Source organism: Callorhinus ursinus, unplaced genomic scaffold, assembly GCF_003265705.2.
Source record: "Callorhinus ursinus isolate GAN/ISIS: 27379988/994484 unplaced genomic scaffold, GSC_fseal_2.0 scaffold1, whole genome shotgun sequence".
NCBI lineage: Eukaryota > Metazoa > Chordata > Mammalia > Carnivora > Otariidae > Callorhinus > Callorhinus ursinus.
The window spans coordinates 97,543,669-97,570,336 of record NW_027397063.1 but is presented as its reverse complement, the minus strand read 5'-3'; the positions used below and the strand labels follow the sequence as shown (position 1 = coordinate 97,570,336).

The following is a 26,668-nucleotide window of genomic DNA, read 5'->3' as shown; positions in this document are numbered from 1 at the left end:
GCCACTATAATCCTTCCATCTCCAGATTGCAAAACTGCAGAATAGTGGCCTCCCACTTCACTCTTAGGAAGCAAATTTCCAGTCTGCTGAGTACTTCAGCATCTTGGTACATTAAGTTTCTATCTGTTTGAATTGGTCAGGAAGAAACTAGCAGGATTATTGTCCAACACATTACATTCTGTTACCATGAGCAAGGCAAGAAAGATATTTTGATCTCAAAAAATCCAAGAACTCTTAGGTCAGTGCTTATTGGGTATTATATTCTTTGGTAAAATTATTTGGCTAAAGAATTAGATATGGACCCATAAGTATACATTGTTGTATCAGTTATAAAGTAGTTGGAGTGAGTGCTTGATTTCCACATCTGTTTTAATGAAACTAACATTCATTTGACACTTGAGAGGAAAAGTATGAGTGAATTTTTGTAATTACTAATGCTGCTGTAATTGTAATGGTCCTGCTGCTGTAAATGTAAATGGTCCTGCTCTGATAAAAATAGCAAAAAGTATTAACAGTTAATTACTAGTAAAGTGAAGTTCTCCATAGACACCAGTAAGAAATATAAGATTGTAGATAGCTAAGTGTCAAAAATTAGGCTTTTGGGAAGTTGACCTGTGGTCATTGCAACCTGGTTTTCCTTGTATTCCAAAGCGATGTTGTGTTTCCTGGCAACAAGATGCAGATAACGGCATGTTGAGCCTTGCTGAGAGATTCACAAACAAGCTGGAGCAGCCCAGGTTCACATGGTTACCACATTATTTGGCTAAAGCTATTAATCTCTGTGGTCAGGCCTGTAAAGCTGGTCTATCTGTACAGATTGCACATAACCAGGAAGTGTGTGTTCAGCTGTGTATATACCCAAGTCTGGCCCAGCAGTCTTTGGTTACAGAAATAATGAATGACAACTGTTTATCCCACTTGTTTCCAGCAGTTTATATGACTTGGAAAATCATTATTATATACCATATCCCTGTTACTTCATGTATGGAACTTGGGGAGAGTTCATAGTTCTGGGTCTCTAGCAGAGGCAAAAGTTCATAGTTTCAAACTGTAGAGATAAAATTCTTTGTTTTGCAAATGTATTGGATTTAAGATCTAAATTAATCCAAATTAGATGTGCAGTGTTCATTTTATTCTCAAGAAGGAAATTGGAAAGGAAGTTTAGTTAGGTAAGGTCACAGGTCCCTTCCAACTCTTTAGTCAAGATCCCTAGGTACTAAAAACACTTCTTTAAAAAAAGAGGATTTCAATAGTTAATGCTTATTTGGTTCATTATAATGAAATTATTTTAATTATTCTTTTCCAATTTTGTCTTTATCCCAAAGTATGATACAATCCCACTTTGCTTTCTCACTCTGCCCTTTTATATCTCCAGATATTTATTGCTGACATCAACTGGTAGCTAGTTGTATGTATGTACTCCCCATATTTAGAGGCCAAGGCTTCTTTTGCACATGGGATGGGCTTTGGAGAATTTCCAAATTCCAAATACACAGTTAAGAAAACAACATTGAATGTTGTGTTTTCGATTAAGAAAACACAGTCTCTGACAATTTAGGCACTCATCCTTAGTAGAAAATGATACTAAATGGCAGGACTAAGCAGTTTTGAAAGAGCTTTCTTTACTAACTGTATAGAATATTGTTGTGGATAATTGAAATTGTGAAGGATGTGCAAATTTCTCTTTAGCAACTGAGATCACCACTGTTTTTCATATTATATTCATGTTAAAGTGTGCCAGAATACAGAATAATAGTCTTCTAGTTATTACCATCCATGAAGGAAAGGCACTCTGCAAACTTTATTTGTAGGTAATCTGTAGGTGAAAATAAGTCCCAAGTTAAGTGATTATTTCTGATCCTGAATTCCTGAAAGAGGAGGGTGAAGAAGAAAGTACAAACCTAGACTCCATGGTTAATTTTTCTCAGAGGCCAGTGTTCTTTTTCTCCTCTTTTGGAATTAAAGCTTATTGATATGAGAGGGAGTTTTACTAGTTTATGGTTTAAGCCTAGAGTGGTGTTTCAGTCTTACTTTTGAGTGATTTTGATTGTTAATTGCTCTTAGAAGTTTTTTTTTTTCCACTCTAAGGGACAATTCCATTAGATGACTTCACAGGAACTCCGTGAAAGAAGACAGGGAGAAGTGCTATTAATGATAATATAGGGCATATGCTGCTATTTTCTATTTGACTTGCAGAGTGGATTATCTAAAGTAGAGCAAGCTCCTGACTGAACTATACTGGAATAGTTAAATTAGCCAAGTTAGCTCTGGCCTGCACAGCTGTGATGATATAGGAACTAACTCATTATGTGTTATTGATAACACTGGAGAGAGTAGAACAGCTGAAACTTACTATGCCTTGTGACTTTTTGGTATTTCTTGAATATACACAGCTGGATGAGTTTGAATTTATTTTAAAAATTCCTGCCTAAGAGAAAGAGAGAGCTCCATAAGCAAGAACTGTGTTTGAAGTGACTTTCAAAATGTGTGCCTTCTGCTTTAGGATAAAGCAATCCAGTGAATTATTTTCTGTACCTCCTTATGCTCTATTTACATATGAAATAAAACTAATTGGCTTCTATCTATACTAATCCAGAGAAGTTACTGGGTCTGTGTAGAGCTATCATGGGAATCAATAGCAATCATCCATTTATTCCCTTTCTGGGTTTTTGTTAATAAGCAGATTAGACTTTTTGAAGCAGCTGTCACCTGGCTTCAGGTTAGGGTCAGTCTGTTCCTGAAGTATTTACAGTAATGAAAATGAACCTTGCAAAAGCCAAAAATTATAACTTTTAAGTCAGAGAGTTGAAGGAAATAGCTTATAAGGTTATCTGGCAGTCCCTAAAAATAATTGCATGATACAGTATGCATTTTCTTGAGTTGACTCTAGAGCTTTTATGTTTTATTGTAAATAAATGGGAAAAAATAAGTGTGCTCCATTCATCATTTGAGATTTCATTCTGTACATGTGGACATGCAAAAACTGCAATTTGACTGATTAACTCTACTATGTTCCTGTAAATCTATTTCCTCCTGTTACACTAGAATTTCTAGATTCTGGATTTGCATTCTACCATAAAGCAAGTAAATTTATAAATTCTATCTGTGCATCTCTGATCTTAGTTGGTGATCCTTAGTTTTATATTGGGTTTGGGGGCTCTTTCTAAAGGGTGAAACAGTATGTAGCTCATACAAACCTGGGCTACTCAAGAAGTGCTACTAAAATCCAGCCATTTGAGATTATGACTAGTTTCCTCTGACCTCTTTTATTTCTTATCCTCTGACTTGAGACCACCAGATTTTGCATCCTTTGTCTGATTGTAATAATTTTGATTACATTAGGACCTGAGGTCCTCTTAATGTAGATCAGCAACCTTTAATAACTACTAAGTGTCCTGTTTGAGAGTTGCATTTGTCTTTTTGTGGAAGGAAAACTTAAGTATTTGTGTGTATCATTTTTGCAAAGGAAAAAACATGTTTTGAACTATAAGATGATTCTTGTTTATTCTAGCACAACTTTATAAGGCTGGTTCTGATAATTAAATACCGGTAAGTTTTGCAAGAAATTCCCTTCATAAAAGCAGCAGAATTTCTTTTTTAAAATAAAACTGGGAGTCTTAAACTGAAGTGAAGTGAATATGAGTGATTTTGTATCTTTTTGGAAGATACCTGAGTGCAGAGGGTTGAGCTATGTTCTGTTTCATTCTGGGTTTGAAATTTTTAAGTATTAGCTTAAGATCTTGGGTTGAACTGTACTTTGCAACACCATAAGCACAAACTATACAAAAGAATAAAATATTTCTAAAGTTCACCATTTCTAGAAGCAAACAAGTTACATTTTAGATATGAAGAACTTCTTTAACAAAACCAAATGTATTATTCTTATATTTATAGATTATTTATGGTAGTGCTTTCTAGGGACCAGGAATTATACTGCACAGACTTGCCTCTATTTAAAATCCCTGTGTTAAACCTAATCCAGCCCAGTCCCTGACACATGAACTAAAAGCCTTGAAATTCTAATACAGATTAATTCCTTATTAATAAGGAAATTTGAAATTGCAAGGGGTAAGTTCTGAAATACATTTTGAAATCAGTGGGTGAAAAAAGGATTTTATGTATAATAAATTCCATTTATTCAACTTGGTAGTTTATAAGGTTTATACTTGATTTGTGCAAAATTAAGGTATTGCAGTCTTGTGCTAACTATAACAAATTCTGTGATCAGTAACTTAAATATTAGAAGTTGATGATATTAAACTTCTAATTGTGAAACTTACAATTTTCCTTGCTGAACTAACCTGTTCTGTTGCTAAGACAAGCACAGAAGGGAGTTAACTAAGCATTCCTATTTGCTGTGTCCACACTACAAAATGTGTCTGTCTCCTTGATCTTTCTCTGCTATGTGCTGTTTACTTACTGGTAACGCCCACTTGGCCAGTAAAGAACCTTTGCATGGTCATCACAGTGAAAGGGTAAGCTCTTAGTGAGAATGTCAGTGACTATTCCCTTTTACATTTTACAGAAACCAGTGATTTGCAAGTATGTGTGCCACAAAATGTGTCAGGAGTGTATTAGAATCTCCCATGACTAAGTTATTTGAGAAGGAGTTCAGGAAATTTGTATTCTTTATGCAAATGGATGTCCTTTATTTTGGCTCTTGCTTCTGAGCATAAGGAAGGATTTGTGAATACTCTTTATGTGAAACATAGCACTTCTCATATGACTGGAAAATATGTTTAGGCCATACTTATAGGAATTTCTCTTTGTTACAATTTTTTTTCTTTTTGAGAGCGCCTGGGTGGCTCAGTGGGTTAAGTGTTTGCCTTAGGCTCAGGTCATGATCTCAGGGTCCTGGGATCAAGCCGCACATCCGGCTCCCTGCTCAGCGGGGAGCATGCTCTTCCCTCGCCCTCTGCTACTCCCCCTGCTTGTTCTCTCTCTCTCTGTGTCAATAAATTAAAATTAAAAATTTTTTTTTTCTTTTTGGATTGAGATTTTTTTTTTTAACTGCCCCTTCTCCTTTGACATATAGCCATAGAGTTTGGGTGACCTTCTTTGCTTGAAATTTTTACCAGCACTGAATAGTCAGGAAAGAATGGCAGGGATAGAGGCCCAAGGGTGATTTTGCTTGCGGTAGTGTGTATGCTTTCAGAATCTTGCCTGCACCTTGTGATCTTCACAGCTCCTGCAGCTGATCAGGGCGTAGAGAGGGCAAATGGCACAAAATACTCTAAATAATTTCCTGCTGCGGTTGGTCTTTGGTTTCTGACTGTCACCTGGCTTTGCTCTTTCATTTCCAGGCATTGAGAGAATAAAAATAAGCACAGGAGAAATAGTAGATTTGCCTTCTGAGGTAATAAAAGAAAGACATCCTTGAATGGGGGTAGAATATATGAAACAGAAGGCCCTTTGCTTGCTTGCTTTCTGACGTTTCGATTGTCCAAATGCTGCCACACATCAGAAGCATTGTATAAAGTGTTCTACAATTAATTTGTTACCAAAAAATAATTTAGGCTATCTTAACTATTGATAAAATTGAATCTGTCAGAGAAACTTGGTTTCATAGAATCCTCTCCCCTAGAAAAAGTTACTGATTTAAAGCCCTATTGAAAGGTTTTGTGGTCATAGTTTATGAAATGTAGATAATAAAAAAAGTATCTCCTAATATGTTTTCTGTAGAAAGTCTTTTTTTTCTTTTAGAAATTTGCTTAAAAAAACTCAGGAAATGATGAATTCTCTGTATGGTTAGTTTGCATACATTCAAATCTCTAGTTTTGAGAGCTTCTTAGTCATCTCTGGGTTCTCATAATAAGCCATCAAACTGTATATTTTTAATTTGCTCATTTGTCATTTAGTTTATCTGTACTAAGTGGGGAAAAAAGACAAGGCTAAGTTGAGAAAATTCTGAATAAAACCCGTTTTTAAGGAGTTTGTAATTTTAAAAGATGATCTATAAATTAAGCTAATAGATTGTATTTTTTACTGGTGATTATTAGAGGATATATTTTATGATAATTATAATTATTTCATTTACGTGTAAATGAGTTATGAGGTATTTGAGGTTATTTGAAAGCAATTATTTATTTTTTTTAAAGATTTTATTTATTTATTCATGAGAGACAGAGAGAGAGAGGCAGAGGGAGAAGCAGGCTCCCCGCTGAGCAGGGAGCCTGATGCAGGACTCGATCCCAGGACCCTACGATCATGACTTGAGCTGAAGGCAGAAAGAAGCTTAACCATCTGAGCCACCCAGGTGCCCGAAAGCAATTATTTTAAAGTAATTTTAGCATTTACATACAATTGATTTTATAATCAAGTAGAAAAATTGTATAAGCAAATATATTTTAGCCCTCTTCCAATGCTGTCAAATTCTGTATTCACAAAATTGAATTAATCAGTGTGGTGCCCTGAGTACATGGCAAACAATTTTCATTGTCTATTTTGAGGTAAGATGGAAAAATGTTTCATTTTACAAATGGGATATTTACTCATCTTCATAAAAAGCAGTAACTGCATAATTTAAGGTAGTATAAGGTATGATACACATTTTTAAAAAATCTGTTGTGTGCTTTCTATCCCAGCTGTTTTGTAGAAATTAAGTTTCACTTCCTCTTCTGGCCATGGTTGAGAAGTATGTCTCACTTAAGTTGCCTTCTAGGAGCCTCAGGACATGTGACTGAACTTGGCTAAAAGTTAAGGCTGTATGACATTTCTGATGTCTTCAGAGTGCAAAATTTAATCCCATGCCTCTGTAAATAGATAGCAGTGAGATCTTCTGATTTCATAGGTGTAATTTTTATTTATTAAAGATTTTAGGCTTATCCACATCTTACTAGAAAGTTCTTTTGTGTTCTTTCCTTTGATCTGATAGTTTTGTAATAACAAACAAAAAGCCCAACATAACAAAATTTAGCAGGTTCTTTTCCTCAAGTGGATATTATAATGTGCTTTTAGTGGGACAGAGGGGACTTCAGTGTATGGTATTTTTTAGGGTTTAGGAAGCACTTAGGTGTACTCATATGTGTCTTAGTACAAAGGTTTTTGAGAATAAACTATGTTAGTGTTTATTTAGTTCCCTACATGCTTTTGGAGAATATAGAATTACAGAAGCTTAAAAATGGTATTCTTTCATGTAGGAAATTTGCCTTTTTTCTCCTCTTATTTATCCTGTCATTTTTATTTCACAGTGTTCATTTCTCTAATGACTTTAAGACCACAGTTAGGTTCTCACAATTTGTAAATCAGACATGGTGTTTAACACACAACACAGATCAATGTGATTCTAGACAGCATCCACTCACTAACTTTCTGCCTTCTCATTCACCTGTTTTGAAGATGTCTCAGGAGGCACCAGGGAGCAGTGCATGCAGTCAGAATTTTGCCTTAAAATGATCACCATTTTAAGAATTGATTCCTAGAAACTCATTGTATCTTTTTTTTTTTTTAAAGATTTTATTTATTTATTTGACAGAGAGATAGCGGGAGAGGGAACACAAGCAGGGGGAGTTGGAGAGGGAGAAGCAGGCTTCCCTGTGGAGCAGGGAGCCTGATGTGAGGCTCGATCCCAGGACCCTGGGATCAGGACCTGAGCCGAAGGCAGACACTTAATGACTGAGCCACCCAGGCGCCCCGAAACTCATTGTATCTTAAAGTGAAGAATATTTTTACCTACCCAAAATCATTTGAGGTATTTAGAACCATAAGCTAAATCCGTGATCCAAGTTTGATGTTAATTGTTTTACAGAGTGAGCTAAGTCTCAGCAATCCTGTCTTGATTTAGTTAGTCTCCTTAGAGGTGGACAGATTTAATTGTCAACATTTGATTCTTAGCCCACTCATAACTACTGAGGGCCATATGCATAATAATGTAAGCTTCTAATTTTGATTTGTAGGCATGTCTGTGTCTATAGCTACTTCTGGATACACGGGAGAAAATCAGTTGGTACTAAGACCCATGTCATAGTGTAGAAGTTAAATATAGAATTTTAACCTCTGCTAAATATTGGATGATGTTGCCTTGTATGTAAGCATTTATAGAAAATTTTTTATTGCCCCAATAACTCCGTGCTATTTGAGTCAGTATTAGCAAAAATCTTAATTAGTAACAGAATAAATGGCAGTTTACTATGCTTCTGAACCATAAAGTTAGAATACGTAGTCCTCTGAAATTTAATAACTACGCTGCTCTCACAAAATACGTTGGTATTGTATATGCCATGGCTTTGATTCTCATCACCTTGTAACATATTTGAAGGGATATGTAAGCTGCTAGATATTCCAGCATTGCTAAATGAGTTCTGGAAACATCAAAGCCAGGTATCAAAAGCCAGCTATATTTTGTGTGCCTGTGAAATTTCTTTAGCAGCAGCACACATGTCCCATCTGTCATGCCTGTCTCAGGTCCATAGCAGAAGAGCTTAAATAGTCTCTATACTTCATTTGATCTTTATCATTCGGTTGTTATGACCCTCAGTTTTGGGAGAAATTTTCACTCTACATCACAGTAATAAAATAAGAGGACCTATTAATTGTGTCTAGTTAGTCGGCTGATTAGGGCAGGTGTTAATTATTTTGAGATCACAGGTTTATCCTTGTAGAAACCAGTTCAGTCTTAGAGGATGGAAGACAAATTTCTGAAATCTAGCCCCTCTGGTTAAAACTGTTCAGAGTAGGGTCCAGAAAATTTATATTTAATTGACTGTTGCTAAAGTCTGAGATCTGTATTTTAGTTGCATCATCTTCCCACTTAAACGTGTTCCACCTCTTACAATTCCTGTCTCATGTAATGGCACCTTACCCAGTCATCCAGATCAGAAACATGAGACACATCCTAGACTCTACATTCCCTTCAGCCTCACATGTAATCCTATCTTATGCAGTTAGATTTTGACTCTTAAATACCTTTCAAAGCCTCCCTACTGTTTCCTCCTTAGGTCTCTATCATCTTTTATCTCGTGCAGTTCTAATAGTTACAGATGGCTAAGCATAAGAGTAATTATTAATAATAAACATGCTAATAAATATTCAGCAAATAAGTGCCTGTCTCCACCCTTCCCCCCCCATTCCCCACCCTCTCCTACTAAAGATAAAGAAATCAGTCCTCCATGCCACCACTGTTGGAGTTGTTTTTTAAAAGGCAAGTCTGAAGTTTCAAGTTTGTTGAAAATACACCAGTGATTCTTACTGCCCACAGAATCAAGTCCTGACCTCTTAACCCAGCATACAAAGCTTTTCATTATCTGGCCCCAGCCCAACCTATCCAGTCCAGTCTTATCTCTTATCATCCCCTTCACACACACATACACCCTGACCTCCCACATGAACTATATGTACTGCATGCTCTTGGCTCTCTCCTGCCTTCTTTGGTTGGCTTCTTCACATGTCAGTCACTCTGCATGTGATGTCCTACCTCCCATTGTCTGCTTGGTGGCCAGCCATACTTGGCTCTCATTCATCTACTCTAGGATACCTCCAATGAATACCTTTCCTGACCCCTTTTCCAGCAGAGGTAGGCCCTCTGCCTCTGAATTGTTCCCAGAGCACCTTTGTGCCACATTTCACACCATACCACTGGGTTTGCTTGTATCTCTTTTCTCTCCTTACTGACTCTGGCCCTTTTCATCTTATCCCCAGCACATAGCCCAGTGCTTAATCAATGTGTCTACCTAAGATTTTTTTGTTTTTCACATTTCTTTCTTGGTTTCAAACAACTTATAAATACAGAGAAATTGTCTAAAATGGTTACATTCCTTACTGAGCTCCCAAATGCATAATTCCAAGAACCATTTATCTAACAAAGAGATCATGTTCTTACTAATTTCTGTTTCATTCAACTTTCTTTTTTTTTTTTAAGATTTTATTTATTTGACAGAGAGAGACACAGCGAGAGAGGGAACACAAGCAGGGGCAGTGGGAGAGGGAGAAGCAGGTTTCCCACTGAGCAGGGAGCTTGATGCGGGGCTTGATCCCAGGATCCTGGGATCATGACCTGAGCCGAAGGCAGACGCTTAACAACTGAGCCACCCAGGCGCCCCAACTTTTTTTAAATAGTTTTGGTTTTCATTATAGCTCTGTTTATTATTTACATCATGGGCCTTGTTTACGTTCTTTTGTATTTGAAATATACATAGAAGAAATGGTTGTGGGACATTCTTTCTGACTTAATGTTGGTGTTGATGCTCTATGCATAGATAATAAATATTGGGAAATGTCTTACTTGGTATGTCAAGATATTTGTTGAATAGGAGGAGAATCATTGTTATAAAGCATCTAAATTATGAGAATGGGTGTTCTTTTCAGAATTTTAAATTCGTTTTGTATCTGGATTCTTATATTGGTATGTGTGGTGGTGTGTTTGTTGGTGAAACGTGGAAACAGAATTGTTCATATTTTAGCAATTCTAGTTCATTCTTTTGTAGCAAAAATCATCAATCTTTTTACAAGATTTTTTTCCCTGATTCATCATGATAGGATTATATCTTGGGTAAGTCAGTACTGATTGATTTAGCCACATGATATATTAGTCAAATCTAAATCCTGTACAGTGGCTATCTCCCATACTCTCTCTTTTCTGGCCATCCCTTGTGGGTACATCCTTAGGCCAGATTGGGTTCTCATCTACCAGGATTATTGCACCCTGCTTTTATAGAGGCTCCCTCTACCTCTGAATCTCTGGCATTGTCTGTCTTGCTCAGTCTTCACACATCCTATATTTATTGCTTCAACCCTTTATCACCGTCTGCTCAGTACTCTAAATTCATACTCTTAAATTTGAGGGTCTGAGACCCTGGGCTTACTTCCTCAGTTCATGGCCTGACTGACATCTCTCATGTTGCCTATTTTACCCTGGTTCACATTTCCTTATCTGTTTTGTACCCCTATTTAAAAGATTTCCTTTTCCAGCTATTTGCACTGCTCCTGTCCCTCCCTGTCCCTACCCTTCTTCCAAGAAGTGAAACTCTTGAAGAATTATTTTTTTCTTGTTCTTCTATACGACCCTGGTACTATTTTTACTTTCTTTCTTTACTGGCATTATTTCCTATTATTTAAACGGTTCATAAAATTCTTTCTCTTAGAGAAAGCTCTCTTGGATTGATAAAATAAAGCCTCTTAACTTTTCCTGATCTTTATGCATTCCTGGACACCTCTAACCACCTCCTGTCCCATAATGCTGCTTGCCTACTCTTTATCCTCTCATTCCCAGGATGTACTTGCCACTGATGAGTTTAGATAGGCAGATGTGTGGACTCTGGTTTTATGTTTTGTTAGTTATTTCTCTCTTGAAGCCCCTGGAAGCCAGGAACTACATCTGTTTAATTCTTTGTGTATTGCCTAATACAGCCCACCATCACCATTACCACACATACATGACTTATAACTGCCTTCTCATAATAGGAAACAATGGTTTGATAAAGAAGAGTGGTGTATGTTGAACATTTGGCATCGGTATCGCATGCATTTTTTACTGATGCAGATGGAGGAGAAAAGAAACTCTTGGCTTTGGATTTTTTAAGCATTCCCTGTTTAAGGGAGAGCAGGTGGTAAAATTAATCTTATAAAAAGATAATTTAATGTTTTTCAAATTTGTTGTTTTGTCTCTGCAAAGTCTAGAAAAGCATATTGAAAATCAAATAGAGCTAAAACAGTACTTTGATACATCAATCCAAAGAACAGTTGATTGTAGTAAATTAGGATTTGTCATAGAAATTTCATAATGCCCAATGGACTGAAATGCACAGAGGATGTGGCAAAAGCTGCAGTTTTAGATGTCTTTCTCATGCAAATCATTATCTATGAAGTCTTAATAATACAGGCTTAAACAGAAATTGCTAGAGTGATGTCCAGAATAAAATCTGGTACTTTAACAGCAAAAAGCATTGGTTGTTTATAATGCACATTAACATAATAACTGCTGTTCTAAGAATTCCTTAAAGAAAATACTGAGGATTTAACTCATAGTTGGGAACAGTTACTAGAAAATGAACTTAAAGCAAGAAAATCTATTTAGAACTGGAAATTATGTTAAGAAGGAGAAACAGGTTAATATCTCTCGGCTCAGTATCAGATTCTCCTAAAATTAAGTGAAAATTGTTTAAGCAACTTAATGTGAAGTTTAGTTTAGGTATAGGAGTTCTAGTTTTCAGCGTTTTTTTCTTCTTTTTTTAAAGAATTTTCCAGAAACACTTTTTTCCTTTTGAATTAAATATCCTTATTTAACATAAAAATTTTAAACAAGTGTCCAAATGTGACTTGGAACTACATTTTTTGTCTTATTTCCATTTCACACTTAAAGTATATGTTCCTTTAAAGATCATGTCCTGCTAGTCAGTACTCTTTCTTTCTTTTTTCTTTTTCTTTGTCAGTCTCTTTCTGAGCCGGAAATTAGGGTTTGGGGGAGCTCCTTAGGAATTTTTAAAGGAACATCCTGCTTTTTATAAGTTACGTGCTTCATGGCACCATTATTTGGATATATGACTTGAGTTTGTTTTTTTGTTTTTTTTTCCCCAAAGAGAATCTGTTTCAGAAATTATGAACATTAGGATAGAGGGTGGGAAATAGATTTTCTTTCCCTGACATTTGCCAAGGGTGTTTATTGAGAGATGTTAATAGGTATTCGTGGAAAAAAAGGAAGAGAGCATTGTCACAATTTTGGAAGGATACTTTATAGCCCTCATCATGGTACTTCAGTATTTACCTTAGCATATTAAAGGGACTGAGGAGTGGCTGCAGTAAGTAAATTGTTTAACTTTGTGTAACCAAGTTTTTTTCAAACATTTGACCACAGAATGCTTTTTACACAGAATACCTATTAACAGTCCTTGAAACAAGTGTTCCAAGAGAAGAATTTGGAAAGTGTTGTACTAACCAACAAAACCCATAGGTCAAAATTAATACCCTTTTCAAAATCCTAATTTACAGCAAGGAAATAAGTTAATTATTGGGAAAATGTGTTCAGACACCTGGATTTCACATGAACCAGTCATTGTGAGTGCCACTAGATCTGGAGTATCCTGTGTATTATAGACATCCATTTAGAAATTCATTGTGGAAAGGGTGGAAAGATGAAGGAATGTGTTTGGAAACTTAGTCACTCTGCTGATACCTATGATGTTACTTCATGATGTATTTTATTTTTCATATGTTCTTAAGGACATTTTGAAACATACACAAAAAGAACAGTACAATGAACATTTTTCCAGTTATTTAAAATAACGGTTCAGATGTTTCAAACACTAGATGAAGATCCATTAAAAAAGAAAGACAAAGGTTTTAATTGGACCACCTCAGTATCTTAAAAGATACTGATTCATATAGTGGGATTTTACCCCCAATAGTATGGAGATATTTATGAAGTGCTGATTCAGCAGCAGCAGACCAGATAACAAAATGACTAAAATATTCTCATAGCTAAACTTCATAGTAATCCAAACTATTTTTCTCTTCATGTTTTACCAACTTCTCCCCCTCCAGCCCCCCGGATAAAAGATAGTATTGATATTGGGTAAAATAGCAATACTGGTCTCATCTGGGTGTTTTGTTTTTGTTTTTTCTTTTTTTCCCCCTTTCATCAGGCAATACTGTGTATTCTCTATTGACTTAGTTAAACTGATACCTCTGAAAAAAGGGGCAAGCTTCAGGAGAAGTTCCTTTTGTTTCTCTATCTGCTTGCTATGTCAGCTTCATCTTAAAACTGACTCCCTGATTGACTGAAACACCAGGGTTTGGGGGCGGGTTGGATTATGTTGATTGGTTTAAGTCTGTGATACGGTGGGAAAGCATCAGTCAGTCCTATCATGACTCCGTGGCCTGGAACCTTTGGTCTTGTTAAGAAAAGGCATGTAGGAAATGAGGAAACAACCTGTAATGTCCTTTTATTCCAAATAAGTTTTGAAAATTCTATAGCATGCTATACTACGTATTTTTAATGTCTGATAGATATTTAGATATTTCTATTTTGCAAATGTATTAACAGTTCTTTTGGGGGGTTCTTTTTAGAGGACAAGAATTTTGGGCAGATTTGAATGCCATGAATGTATATGAAACAACTGAATTTGACCAACTACGAAGGCTGTCCACACCACCCTCTAGCAATGTAAACTCTATTTATCACACAATCTGGAAGTTCTTCTGTAGGGACCACTTTGGATGGAGAGAGTATCCTGAGGTATTTACAGATTCTTTTCCAAAAAGTGCATTTAAAATTTTCTTGTCTTTCACTGTCCTTTCCTTCTAATCCTTTACAACAGTAACTAGACAGAACAACAAATCAAAGAGCTTACTAATGTAAAATTGAGTCGTGTCGATATAATTAACATTATTCTCAATTTTTCTGAGGATGTATTTCTTTCCATTAATCTGGAATCCATAAAGACCATTGTTATCAGAGAGGTAAAATGCTTTCCCCAGTATCTTATACTGTAGAAACCAAGTATTCAGACCCAGTGGCCCTTTGGAATAATTTTAATGAGATGAGCACTGGTGTAATTCTGGCTATTTCTGGCTCCCGGGCTCATGTTCATTGGATCATGTGTTACACTTAGCATTTCCGAAGTCTAATGGGAAACAAGTACTCTTAAGCCCCTGGAAGAAATACTTGAAGATGTTTATTGAGCTGTGGTCAGGCAAAGCAGTCATTTAAAATTCTGTCATATGTGTACATGTATCCTTAGTCTGAGATGGTAAGAATAGCTCATAAATCACAAAGTAAGATTTTAAAATGATGATGGGTTTACTTTGCCTCTGAATGAGAATTCTGAGTCAAGTTTAAAAACAGTGAAATGGACTTTAGAGATTAATTTCACATTCCCAAAGATTTGACTTCTTTGATTTGATTAAATTCATTTCTAGCATTACAAAAAGGGAGAACTGACTTATTTACCCTTAGGTTTTCTTTTAAGGCAATAGCAAAAGAAAACTACCTAGTATGTTAATTGCTTAATAATACACAAGGAAATTAAGATTTCTGAGACTCTTTTAAGTAATCACTAGTATCTAATACCTTCCAAGGAGAATAAGAGGCTGTTTAAAATGTATTCTCAGAATACACGTCCCTGTGTTTTTCCTCTGAAAGACTTCTTGGATTTGGAACTTAACTAGTTAATTTGAACTGTATATAGTACCATCTTTAATCCTCTTCTGAAAATTTCCTTAAGAAATATAAACAAAAAAATCTCCAGGACATTGTTAAGGCCTCAAAATAGAACAGAGTAGTTCCTGGGGCCTCACATGTTTCATAAGGCAAAAATCCATGCTCTTCTGAAGAAGGAACATCTTTCTATTCTGTTTCTTTGCCCCCATACCTCCCTCCCCAAAAATCCTGTGTAAAGGGAATTAATTTGACTCTGTGTACTTTATTGAAACTTTTCTGATGTTAACAGCAAGGTTAACTATTTTTGTCTTTAGTTATAGTAACATTTTTTCATATTTCATAGTGATTGCTTTTTTCTAACTTCTTGTACTTTACCTTCTATTTTCTACTCCAGTCTGTTATTCGATTGATTGAAGAAGCCAACTCTCGAGGTCTGAAAGAGGTCCGATTTATGATGTGGAACAACCACTACATCCTCCACAACTCATTCTTCAGGAGAGAAATAAAAAGGAGACCCCTCTTCCGCTCCTGTTTTACACTGCTTCCATATTTACAGTAAGTGTCAGTGGAAAGCCTTATCTTTACTCTCATAAAATGAGAGTACATTTTATGTAAATGTACAACTGAATACCAAAGAGTAAAAGATTTTAAATTAAGAGACTAACTTAGTTATTACTTCTAGAATGTGAAATTTTGAGTTATTCTATGGGTTTAATTCTTCAAAGAGTGGAGTTCAGATAAGCTACAATTAACCTAACTAAAAGAGTGATTATCCAACTGATTTTTTTGAATGGAAAGCAAGAAGTAACATTTTTGTACAACAAAAAGTAATTATATCTGGAATGAGGCAGTTTGCATTTGCTTCCTATGTGGAAGATTGAGTTTCCTGATGATAACTGTCCATGTAATGGGACTGCTTCCCAGTACAGGTAAACTTCCAGGGCAAGTAGAGAGCGTCCTTCAAGGTGGCATTCTCCAATTCTACTTCCTTGAGTAAATTTTCATGGGAAAGATTCTTTTCAAAGAATTTGCATTCTCATTTCCTAAGTAAGGCCCACCTTCCTGTAATACTCATTAAAATTACCTGTCATACTTCTAGGTTGAGACTGAATTCAACCTTCTGAATTGTAGGTGAGCTCTTCTTCCATTTTCCCAAGTGCCATTTCTTCTTCCTCACCCCCAGATAGCCATAGATGCCAAAAAGGTAGAGCATGTTAACAATAGCATGGCCATCTTTGAAAGTTAGTAACTCTAGGGAAATTGTTATATACTCTTCATCAGATATACCATATTTAGAGCCTGATTTTTAAAATAATGCTAGGTTTACTTGGGTTTATGGACTGGGGAGGTCTAGAGTAATACTGGTTTTTCTCTTAGAGATGCTGTTTTTATATTCGTACTAGTTTTTTTTTTTTTTAATTTCAGTCTCAAACTGTGTTTTTCCCAGATCATAATGACAGAATTTTAATGATTCTAATTATGAGATTGCAAAGGGAACATTAAAAACAAAATATAAATGAATAAAAATCCCTGAAATGCTCAGTATCCAAAAGCAATTTTTAGTAAGGCTGATTTTAGAAATATATGTTGGCTTTGGGTAAATGTGTGCTTTCTTCCTAGTCCAAGTGTGAAAAATCTTACCTTGTAGGTTTTTTTTTATTAGAAGCTAATAAAAATGCCATTTCTGTGATTTCACTAGCACAGCTGGAGATAGTGTCAGCGTCCAGTAGTTAGGAACATATTGTCCTCCTAGTGAGATGGTAGAACTCATTAGTGAGACCAGCAGCTTGGCATGCTGAGCCAATCAAGCAAGATGTAGCTTCTGAGTGAGAGTAAGAATGCTCATTCGAGTGCTGCATTGTTGGGGGAGTTTTACAGAATGGTGAACATTGATTGTTTCAATCCTAAGACAAATAATTATGGAATAACCCCTCCCCCTCTTTTTAAATTTAGGCTTATTTTGTAAAAGTATGAACTCTGAAAATAATATAAGCAGTAGTAGAATTAATGCCACAAATTTGGCACCTTACCATTTGTAACATAGTCTTAACAAGAGAACAAAGAAAGTCACTCTATTATCTCTTCCTTTTTCTTTCTTAAATCTCCTATTTTAGTTTTCTTGTCTGGAACAGTGATAATCAGGTATAAAGTAAGAGCTTAGCAAATCAAAGAGATCATGCAGACATTTCAGTGAGAAAAGAGCAAAGAAGCAAACAGCAAGTTCACCAGGGTGGAATGGGTAAACGCAGCCCTTCAGTTCCTATGTGCCCTAGAGTCTGGGGCTATGAGGCACTCAGACTGGCCTAGTTGGAAGAAAGTTGAGAGGGATTAGTTTCAAAAAGCAGACAGCAAAAACTGATTCCAGAAAGACCATGATTTTAATCTTAGCCAGGAAGAAAGTTTTGTTTTTAAGTGTTAGTAAATGCATAGGGTCAGATTAAAACATAAGTGTCAAAAAGGCCACAGTTGTCAGGAAATCAGAGATGCCTAGGAATTGGGAATGCCAGAACAGGGGAGGTGAGGAGAAGGGCCTGGCTGACTTAATCTATGAATTTCCTGCAAATTTGACTCCTCATAAATGAGAGTTTCCCTGGTGCTTTTAATTCCTTCCAGTTTCATTGAGCTATAACTCACATACAACTCTGTCAGTTTAAGTTTAAGGTATACAGCATAATGATTTGACATACGTATATATTGCAAAATGATTACCACAGTAGAATTTAGTTAACATCCATCACTCATAGTTACAAAGAAAATAGTTTTTCCTTGTGTTTGCTGCTTTTTAATGAGGCTGATAAAAAGGAGCTTATTCTTTAATAATCTTGGAATACTTGAGCTGAGGCTGCATAAGCAAACAAATCTCAGATTTAGAGGTTTAGGAGTTCATTTTAGCTGAAAGGACATCTGTCCTGTACAGTCACCCTATGGTCATGGGAAAGCCTGATAGAGTTTGACTCCTCCCCCAAAGGATAAAATGAATTAGTTTTTACTTCATCACTGAAAGTGAGTCAGGAAACATCTTTTGAAATTGCAAGGGGAGGGAAGGAGACTGTAAAAGATGACCTTGAATTTTGAAAATCCATTCTTCAGAGGTCCTTGACTAGAAGTTCCATACCCTTCAACTTTGCCTCTTTGAAGAAGGCTGGTACAGCGCTGTGAAGCACATGGTATGTCATTGGAATACCCATGAGCTGAATACAAACTCAACATCCTCAGAAAATAAAGCCACATTTGTAACTGTGCTTGGAATATCTATTTCTAACTCATGGCAACTGGAGTGTAGAAGTCCATCAGACAGCTGTCTATGTGCATTTTTATGTTTTAGCCCAATTAGGATGTTGGCTTACTAAAAGTAAGCGTCTGTAGATAGGAATGGATGATAATTATGAATATAAAATCTAATTTAATGTTTTAGGATGGATAGGATTTACTTACACAGGCTCATCTTCAAGTATGTGTGAGTCTTCTTTGGTCAGTGCCAGGATTTCAGTACGGCTGTGACAGCAACCTAAAACCTATTTTGGGCAGAGTGGTTGGGAGAATCTTACCTTCCTCCCTCAATTCAGAAACCTCTTTTGGGGAATGCCTGGGTAGCTCACTTGGTTAAGTGTCTGCCTTGGGTTCAGGTCATGATCCCAGGGTCCTGGAATTGAGCCCCATATCGGGCTCCCTGCTCAGCAGGGAGCCTGCTTCTCCCTCTGCCTGCTGCTCTCCCTGCTCGTGTTCTCTCTCTCTCTTGCTCTCGCTGACAAATAAATAAATAAAATCTTAAAAAAAAAGAGAGAGAGACCTCTTTTGGTACTTCAATCCCTAATAATACTGGAAAATCTGGTAGGCTGGAACTTACTCTTTTTGCAGAGCAGGAATAGAGGGAACAGCTAAAAATAGCTTATATTCTGTGTTTCCTGCCACTTCTCCAGAATAGTGATGGCTTTTGAAGGAGTTACCTTTCAGAATCTTACTAAAGCAGTGGGGCCTCTCTTCAGAAAAATGTGCCAGTGAATGAAGGCTCTGGAGGAATCTGTCAGGGCTTTATGAAAACGCCCCAGAGGACAAGAACTTTTATGCCTCTGTCAGGAAGGTTAGAGAAGCCAGTGCCCCTTTAAATTGACCCCTGAACTTAAAAGTACATGGGGGATTCTGTAAGCCTTGGCTCCTCCCAGAACTCTATCTGTGTCTCCCAAGGGACCTTGAGGCATGCTAAATCATAGGCACAACCACTTGAAGGGGGCAGGTGTTAGAGAAGGCAGTTGTGCTTCTATAGCTTTTTAGCTTCTTATCAAGTCATCTCTTAAAAGTCAAAAGACTGTGTGACATGGCGGTGGTGGTAGTGGGAGTCAGGCAAACCTGCATTGCAACCCTGATATACATCCATCACTTTTAAGCCTTGAGAAAAAAAAGAATATATATATATATATTTATTTATTTCTCCTATATTTATATATAAATATATATATATATATGAATTGTGAAGTGTGTAGCAGTGGAAAGAATATGCATCTAGAAACTATGTAGATAGGCTTGGGTTCAAATCCTGTCTCTGTTCTTTGCTACTATGCTAGCAGTTTCTTTATTTGAAAAGTACAGATAACCAAGCCATCTTGCAGGGTTGTTATGACAATTAGTGATAAATGTAAAATGCTTGTCCATAGTATGTGCTTACTATAAGGTGGCTATGATTATGAAGAGGGTGATGATAAGATATGCTCTTGGAGATTAGATGCACGTTCACTCATGGTTGTAACCTCTGTGTCACAAAGCTCTTTTGAAAATTTTAGTTTCCTAATCCATTTGGCAGACTTAATGCTTCCTTGTGACCGCTGTATGCTGAAGAGTGTTCTAGTACCCTGGCCCTGAGTCTGGGTCACAGGGCCAGGATTTCCTCTCTCTCTGATTCTTCCTTTTTGTTCTGTTTTGAAAATGGCCAAGAAATATAATTTAAATTTAAGCATTTAATTGGGCAGGAATAACTATTCAGCTACTACTTAATAGAAACTCACCTGTCAAAGTGTAACAGACCTGAATTTAAAGGCTCAAGGATATACATTCTGGTGTCTAAAGCTTAAAGTATTAGCTCCATCTTAAGCACACCTAAAGCTATAAAATTTGAATATAGTTGATGACTTTGTTGTTACCTGTGATACTGAAAAATGAAGCAAATACCAAGTGTCAGCTTTCAGTGCCTACTCCCGTGATTTTTGTTTGTGTTTATACAAAAAGTATAAGCTTTTTAATTTTTTGAAAAATTTATTTTAAAGAGAAAGAGAGTCACATGTGTATGTGCAGGGGTAGGGGGCAGAGGGCAGAGGGAGAGAATCTTCAAGCAGATTCAGACGCCCCCTGAGCATGGAGCCTGATGTAGGGCTTGATTCCACAACCCATGAGATCACGATCTGAGCCTAAACCAAGAGGTGGACACTTAACTGCCTGAGCCACCCAGGCGTCCCTAAGCTTATTTTTAATATTTTGTGTCATCTTTCTGTAAGCTCCCTCTTTCCTGCCTACCTTACTTTGTCTCCCCATCAATCTGTTCCCCCCACCTACATAGTGTTTAGTAATGGTAAATTTTCTGCTTAGTACAGCAAAGTTTGAAGAATACATATAAATTATCATTGCTCTCTAGAAACAGAGTTTCCTTAACTATATAGGCAAAAGAGGAGTCTAGGGTTCAAAGTAAAGATATTTATAAATTGGCTCTTGGCTTGCGTGCTTGCCTTGTACATTCCAGAGTTTTCTCCACAAGGAGGAGGCTAGGAAGAAGCTAATAATAGGTTATCTATGTACAGGCAGTGTTACTTTAAGATTTTTTAAAATTTATTTTTATTTATTTATTTTTTAAAGATTTTATTTATTTGACAGAGAGACACAGCGAGAGAGGGAACACAAGCAAGGGGAGTGGGAGAGGGAGAAGCAGGCTTCCCACTGAGCAGGGAGCCCGATGTGGGACTCAATCCCAGGACCCCGGGATCATGACCCAAGCCGAAGGCAGAGGCTTAACAACTGAGCCACCCAGGCCCCCCCTAAGATTTTTTTTTTAATATATAGCATTTTCTATATAGTTTTTTAAACAAGCACTTAAGCTATACAAATTATAGTTTTAGATACTGCTATAGAGCACTATAATGTGAGATGTACTTAAATGTTTTACATTGACATTCCTTCCTCTCCCTTCTAGGACACTTGGTGGTGTTCCCACACAGGCTCCTCCACCTCTTGAAGCAACCTCATCATCACAAATCATCTGCCCTGATGGGGTCACCTCAGCAAACTTTTACCCTGAAACTTGGGTTTATATGCATCCATCTCAGGACTTCATCCAAGTGCCTGTTTCTGTAGAGGACAAAAGTTATCGAATCATTTATAATCTTTTTCATAAGACTGTGCCTGAGTTTAAATATAGAATTTTGCAAATACTGAGAGTCCAAAACCAGTTTCTTTGGGAGAAATATAAAAGGTAAGTCAGCAGTATGTAAAGTTTAAGAGTTTTTCTTAATATAGCTAATGACAAATGCAGAACATAATAGTAAAGACTTTGACAAAACCTAGTATGTTTGTATTTTTTCATATGTTAACTCCCATATACTCTTATTAAACATACCATGTAAGTTCAGTAACTTGCCACCAGTCATACAGCTAAGATACATGCTGGAGTTTGAACCCTGGCCGTCTAGCACCAGAGGCTTTGCTCTTAATCACTTTCCTATGCTGCCTCTCAAGTCAGCAGAAAAACAAATGCAGTACAAAAAGAATACATGCAGGTTTGAGTAATCTCAGAAGAGACACTCTCAGGTAGGTGGAATTAGACAAAGAAGTTATCCTGAGAAAGTAAGTTTGTGAACTAGATTTGAAATGGAAGAGGGAGCAAGTGAACAGGTGTTGGTGGAAAAAAAAAGGGGGTTTTCTTGTCTGCAGTGGAAAAGATAAGTTTAAACTTTAATATGATCTTTGATGGCATTTTGCCCTTGAAAGCTACTTTAACATTTCCTCTTCATTGAAACTGTAAAGAGAAGATTGTGACCACATCTTGCCTATTAAATTGATCTATACCTTCCTTCTTCTGAATTTCCTGTCCACTCTTTGCATTAGGAAAAAGGAATATATGAACAGGAAAATGTTTGGCCGTGACAGGATAATCAATGAGAGACATTTATTTCATGGAACATCCCAGGATGTGGTAGATGGAATCTGCAAGCACAACTTTGACCCTCGAGTCTGTGGAAAGCATGCTACAATGTTTGGACAAGGCAGTTATTTTGCAAAGAAGGCAAGCTACTCTCATAACTTTTCTAAGAAGTCCTCCAAAGGAGTCCATTTCATGTTTCTGGCCAAAGTGCTAACTGGCAGATACACGATGGGCAGTCATGGCATGAGAAGGCCCCCTCCTGTCAATCCGGGCAGTGTCACCAGCGACCTGTATGACTCTTGTGTGGATAATTTCTTTGAGCCTCAGATTTTTGTCATTTTTAATGATGATCAGAGTTATCCTTATTTTGTTATCCAATATGAAGAAGTCAGTAACACTGTTTCCATTTGAAAAATCTTGGTACTGCTGAATTATTTGATATGAACTCAATCCAGCATTTGTAGCAGGTTTTGGATGGGTGGGACAGAGTAGGAACAGCATTGGACATTAATAGGGCACTTTTAAGACCCATATTTTAAGTGCTAGAAAGTGAAATTTTTTGAAAGAAAAATACAAGTTTTAAAATGACCACTTATTCTTTAATTATTTACTAACTGTTGTCAGTGTGGAAAAGACTACAGATTGCATACTCTTTATTCACACTTGTACATATAGGCAGCAATGGTATTGGAAGCATTTTTAAAAAGAAACTGAACAGCCTAACTAATTAAATGTGACTTAAGCCTGGTAGAAGTTTGGCCAAATGAAATGGAGGCTGTGAGCAAAGTGAGGGTTCTATTTATTTATAATGATAAAACTGACTGGAGCTAGTACTACCATACTTATTCCCTGTCCAAAGCATCACTTATGGTGTAGGATAAGTTCATGAAATTCTGGTGGGTGGAAAGAAATTTTTATTTCTATTGGCAGAACTGAAATGTATCACCCGAACTGAAATGTATCACCCAATCAGAGAGTATCAATAACTTTAAGTGTTCTGCAGAATTTGCCTGAGGATTCAGAGGAAGTAAAAAAGAAAGAAAAGAAAAAAAGAAAGAACCATTTGAAAAATTTTTGTCACCAGCAAAATTTTTCACTAACTGGTTATATGAAACATGATTCTTGTGTTGTTAAACTTCAGCCTTAGAAAACTCAGTCTCTTCCATTATCGTCTACCCCAATCTGAAGGAGTTGGGCAGCTAATTTGGTTAAAGCCAGTCTTGAGGATTAGTAGTATTACTTTATTTTAGAGTTCCAGACCTAGGCCCTGACTGAAGGTTTTAGAGAAAGGAAGTACATCTATAACTGAATTGATAAGGTTTATTACCGTGCTTTGCACAAAGTAGACTCTCAAAAGTATTTGTTGATTGGTGGAAGTATTGTTAAAGGTGGTTATCCCACCCCATGCCTGCTTTGCCAGATGCAGCTGGGTTCCCTGGCTGACTCTCTATTTTACACTACTTAATAGAAACACAAACTTGGAAATTGTGCCACTGGCCCAGCTGGAGCAATGTTCGGTGTATATGCTAATGCCTCAGTTCAGACAGGTAGCAGCTCGGTATACTTTGCCTTAAGCAAAGTGAATACCTGGATTTACAAAAGTGGAAGTGGTTGTTCACAAAAGAATTTTCACTGTGGAATTCTTTCAGATACCGAACTCTCCTAGTATGTTTGTGGCTATTTCATTTACACAGAACTTTTCAGGAACTCCTGTGTTGTTTAAAGCAAGATATATCTATCCTGATGTCTCAGTGAATCAGTCTGTTTAAGCACTTATCAGGGCTTCCACACAATTATTTATTTTGCCCTAGTTGATCTTGTTGTTTGCTGCCATTGGCATGAAACAGCCAACTGTGGCTGTTACAGTTGTTCTTTCATTCAATTATAACTTGTAAACCAGTGATTCCCAATCTTTTTCAAGTTAAGACACCCTACCATTGCTTATTTGATTTTATGAAACTTGTTCCTTTTTTTCTCCTTAAAGGAAAATAAAGCTTTATGACATATTTATTTTTTTAATAAAACTAAGCAAAAATAAAAGTTCCGGTAATTCTTTAAAGCTTTTGTTGTTTTAGTTCCATTTAAGATAACTGAGTTCAGCACATAGTGGATGATCTATCTGTAAATGCTCGTTGATTGGTTGAATGAATGTGTGATTGAGTGACAATGAACAGACCCAGTCAGAGCCTGCTGCTTAAACTTCTGTGCTCCAGGAATCAGCAGAAACTATATTAGGTATCAGTCAACTGTAAGTGACAAAAGAAGACTGAATATTTTATTTTGCAGGTAAATATTTGAGGAAAAGGGACAAATTGTATATCAGCAAATAGCTATAGTGAAAAATATGAGCAGGTTGTCCCCATCAACAGGTACTGAAGGAAATATGAAAAGGAATTGTAGAAATCTTGTCAGCTGTCAAGCACCTTAGCTTTCAGCCAACTTAAAGTGATTGATTGGTAAATGTGAGCATCTCTGACAGTACTTTCCCCCCAGTGCAATAATTTTTAAATTCCTGTGTAGTATTGTATGTTGTTTTAACTAAGCAAGAGCTGTGGAGTCAGTCTAAATTTTGTAATGGTTCCATGGCTTTAAAACATACTGAAAAGCATTCAGTAAATCTTTCTCCCTACTGACACAACTATAATTTACACCATTTCAGAAAGCTGGAACTTACTCTTAATTTAAACTATGGTTAAGATTTCCAGGGAGAGGCTGCAAACTCAAGATATTACAGTGTCATACAGTCCTATAGACAGGAAGACTTTTTTATTTTTTATTTTTTTTAAAGATTTTATTTATTTATTTGACAGAGCACAAGTAGGCAGAGAGGCAGGCAGAGGGAGAGGGAGAAGCAGGCCTCCTGCTGAGCAGGGAGCCCGATGTGGGACTCGATCCCAGGACCCCGGGATCATGACCTGAGCCGAAGGCAGATGCTTAACTGACTGAGCCACCCAGGTGCCCTAGGAAGGCTTTTTTAATATGTGCAAAGTTTATAAATATTGGATCCTTTGTAATTATAAATTCTAAAACCCAACTCTGTGCTTTTTGCAACAAACCTGTTTATTTTTGTAAATGATTATTTAGATATTAAAGAGAATCATGAGGGCCTGAAATACTGATCATTAAAGAGGAATTTTTATTATACTAGGTCTGAAAATGACTGAAAAAGAATGTATTCAACACCCAAACAGTGCTATACAGTCAGTTTAAATCAGAGGGGTTTTTCTTCATTTAAGGATGGTAATACGACCACAAAATGTTCCTAGTTTTCCTTACTTGGGATCAAATAATCAAAATGTATTCAGAAAATTCTGTATAACACTTCTAAAATCTAATCCATATTGCTTATGTTGTTGCTATTTGTGTGTGTGTGTGTGTGTGTGTGTGTGTGTGTGTGTGTGTGTGTGTTTAAATAACGTAAGCTCTTCCATTATACTATAATTTTGGAAAAATCACTTAACCTTTCATATGGTTAGTTTTCTCCTATTTGAAAATAGAAGTTTTTTTTTTGTTTTGTGGAGTTTTGTTTTGGCTTTTTTGTTTTTGTTTTTGTTGAGAGACTACAAATAAGAATGATCCAACTTTGAGATCCTATAATGCAAAAATGTTTTGTAAAGTCCTGTACAAACTGGTAGTGTTTATCTACAAATTAAAAGCCAGATACGGGGGTCCCTGGGTGGCTCAGTCAGTTAAGCGTCTGCCTTTGGCTCAGGTTGTGATCCCGGGGTCCTGGGACTGTGCCCTGCGTCAGGCTCCCTGCTCAGGGGGGAGTCTGCTTCTCCCTTTCCCTCTGTCCCTCCTCACTCCCGTCCCAGCTTGTGCTCTCTCTCAAATAATTCTAAAATAAAAGAAAATGTATTTGGCTTTAAAAAAAAAAAAAAGATTTTGTTAGAGGGAGAGTGGACAGGGAGAGGGGCAGAGGGAGAGGGAGAAGCAAACTCCCCACTGAGCAGGGAGCCCAAAGTAGGGCTCCACATGGGGCTCAATCCCAGGATCCCGGGATCATGACCTAAGCCAAAGGCAGATGCTTAACTGACTGAGCCATCCAGGTACCCCAGATATATTTTCTTTAGAGAAGATAGTGTTGGGTTTTAAAACCTGACCTATATTTAGGGACTCTTACTGAAGGCAAGTTAAAGAAATGAAACAGTACTTTTTACCTTTTGCTAACTTTTCTCGTAAGCTATCGTGATAGAAAAATTTGCTATTGAAAGGTTTCATCAGCATTATTAGTTGGTCTTATTTGATATGTTATTGTTTTAATTCACTGAGCCTATCTTCTGGGAGCCTGTCAGATGGAGCTCTTTTGAAGCTTAAATCTTACATGAATGGAAGTGTTTGTGTGTTAGAAGTGTTCCATGGACACTTTGCTAAATTTTCCAAACTAGAGCAGAAGTGTCCAACCACTCTAAGAATTTCAGAATTTCATGGACTTAATTGCTCTTAAGCACATG

At 36.8% G+C, this 26,668-nt stretch overlaps 1 protein-coding gene across 1 annotated transcript in view; it reads left to right on the top strand.

The window, feature by feature from the left end:
• The window catches only part of TIPARP (TCDD inducible poly(ADP-ribose) polymerase), a 31,195-nt gene extending 6,922 nt beyond the window's left edge, over nucleotides 1-24,273 (top strand). The window contains exons 3-6 of the mRNA XM_025879945.2: nucleotides 13,999-14,167; nucleotides 15,486-15,646; nucleotides 21,267-21,545; nucleotides 22,178-24,273. Of these exons, the coding sequence (XP_025735730.1) occupies nucleotides 13,999-14,167; nucleotides 15,486-15,646; nucleotides 21,267-21,545; nucleotides 22,178-22,625 (1,057 nt within the window). The 3' untranslated portion in view covers nucleotides 22,626-24,273. The remainder of the gene's footprint in view (nucleotides 1-13,998; nucleotides 14,168-15,485; nucleotides 15,647-21,266; nucleotides 21,546-22,177) is intronic.
• Nucleotides 24,274-26,668: the final 2,395 nt, after the last annotated feature.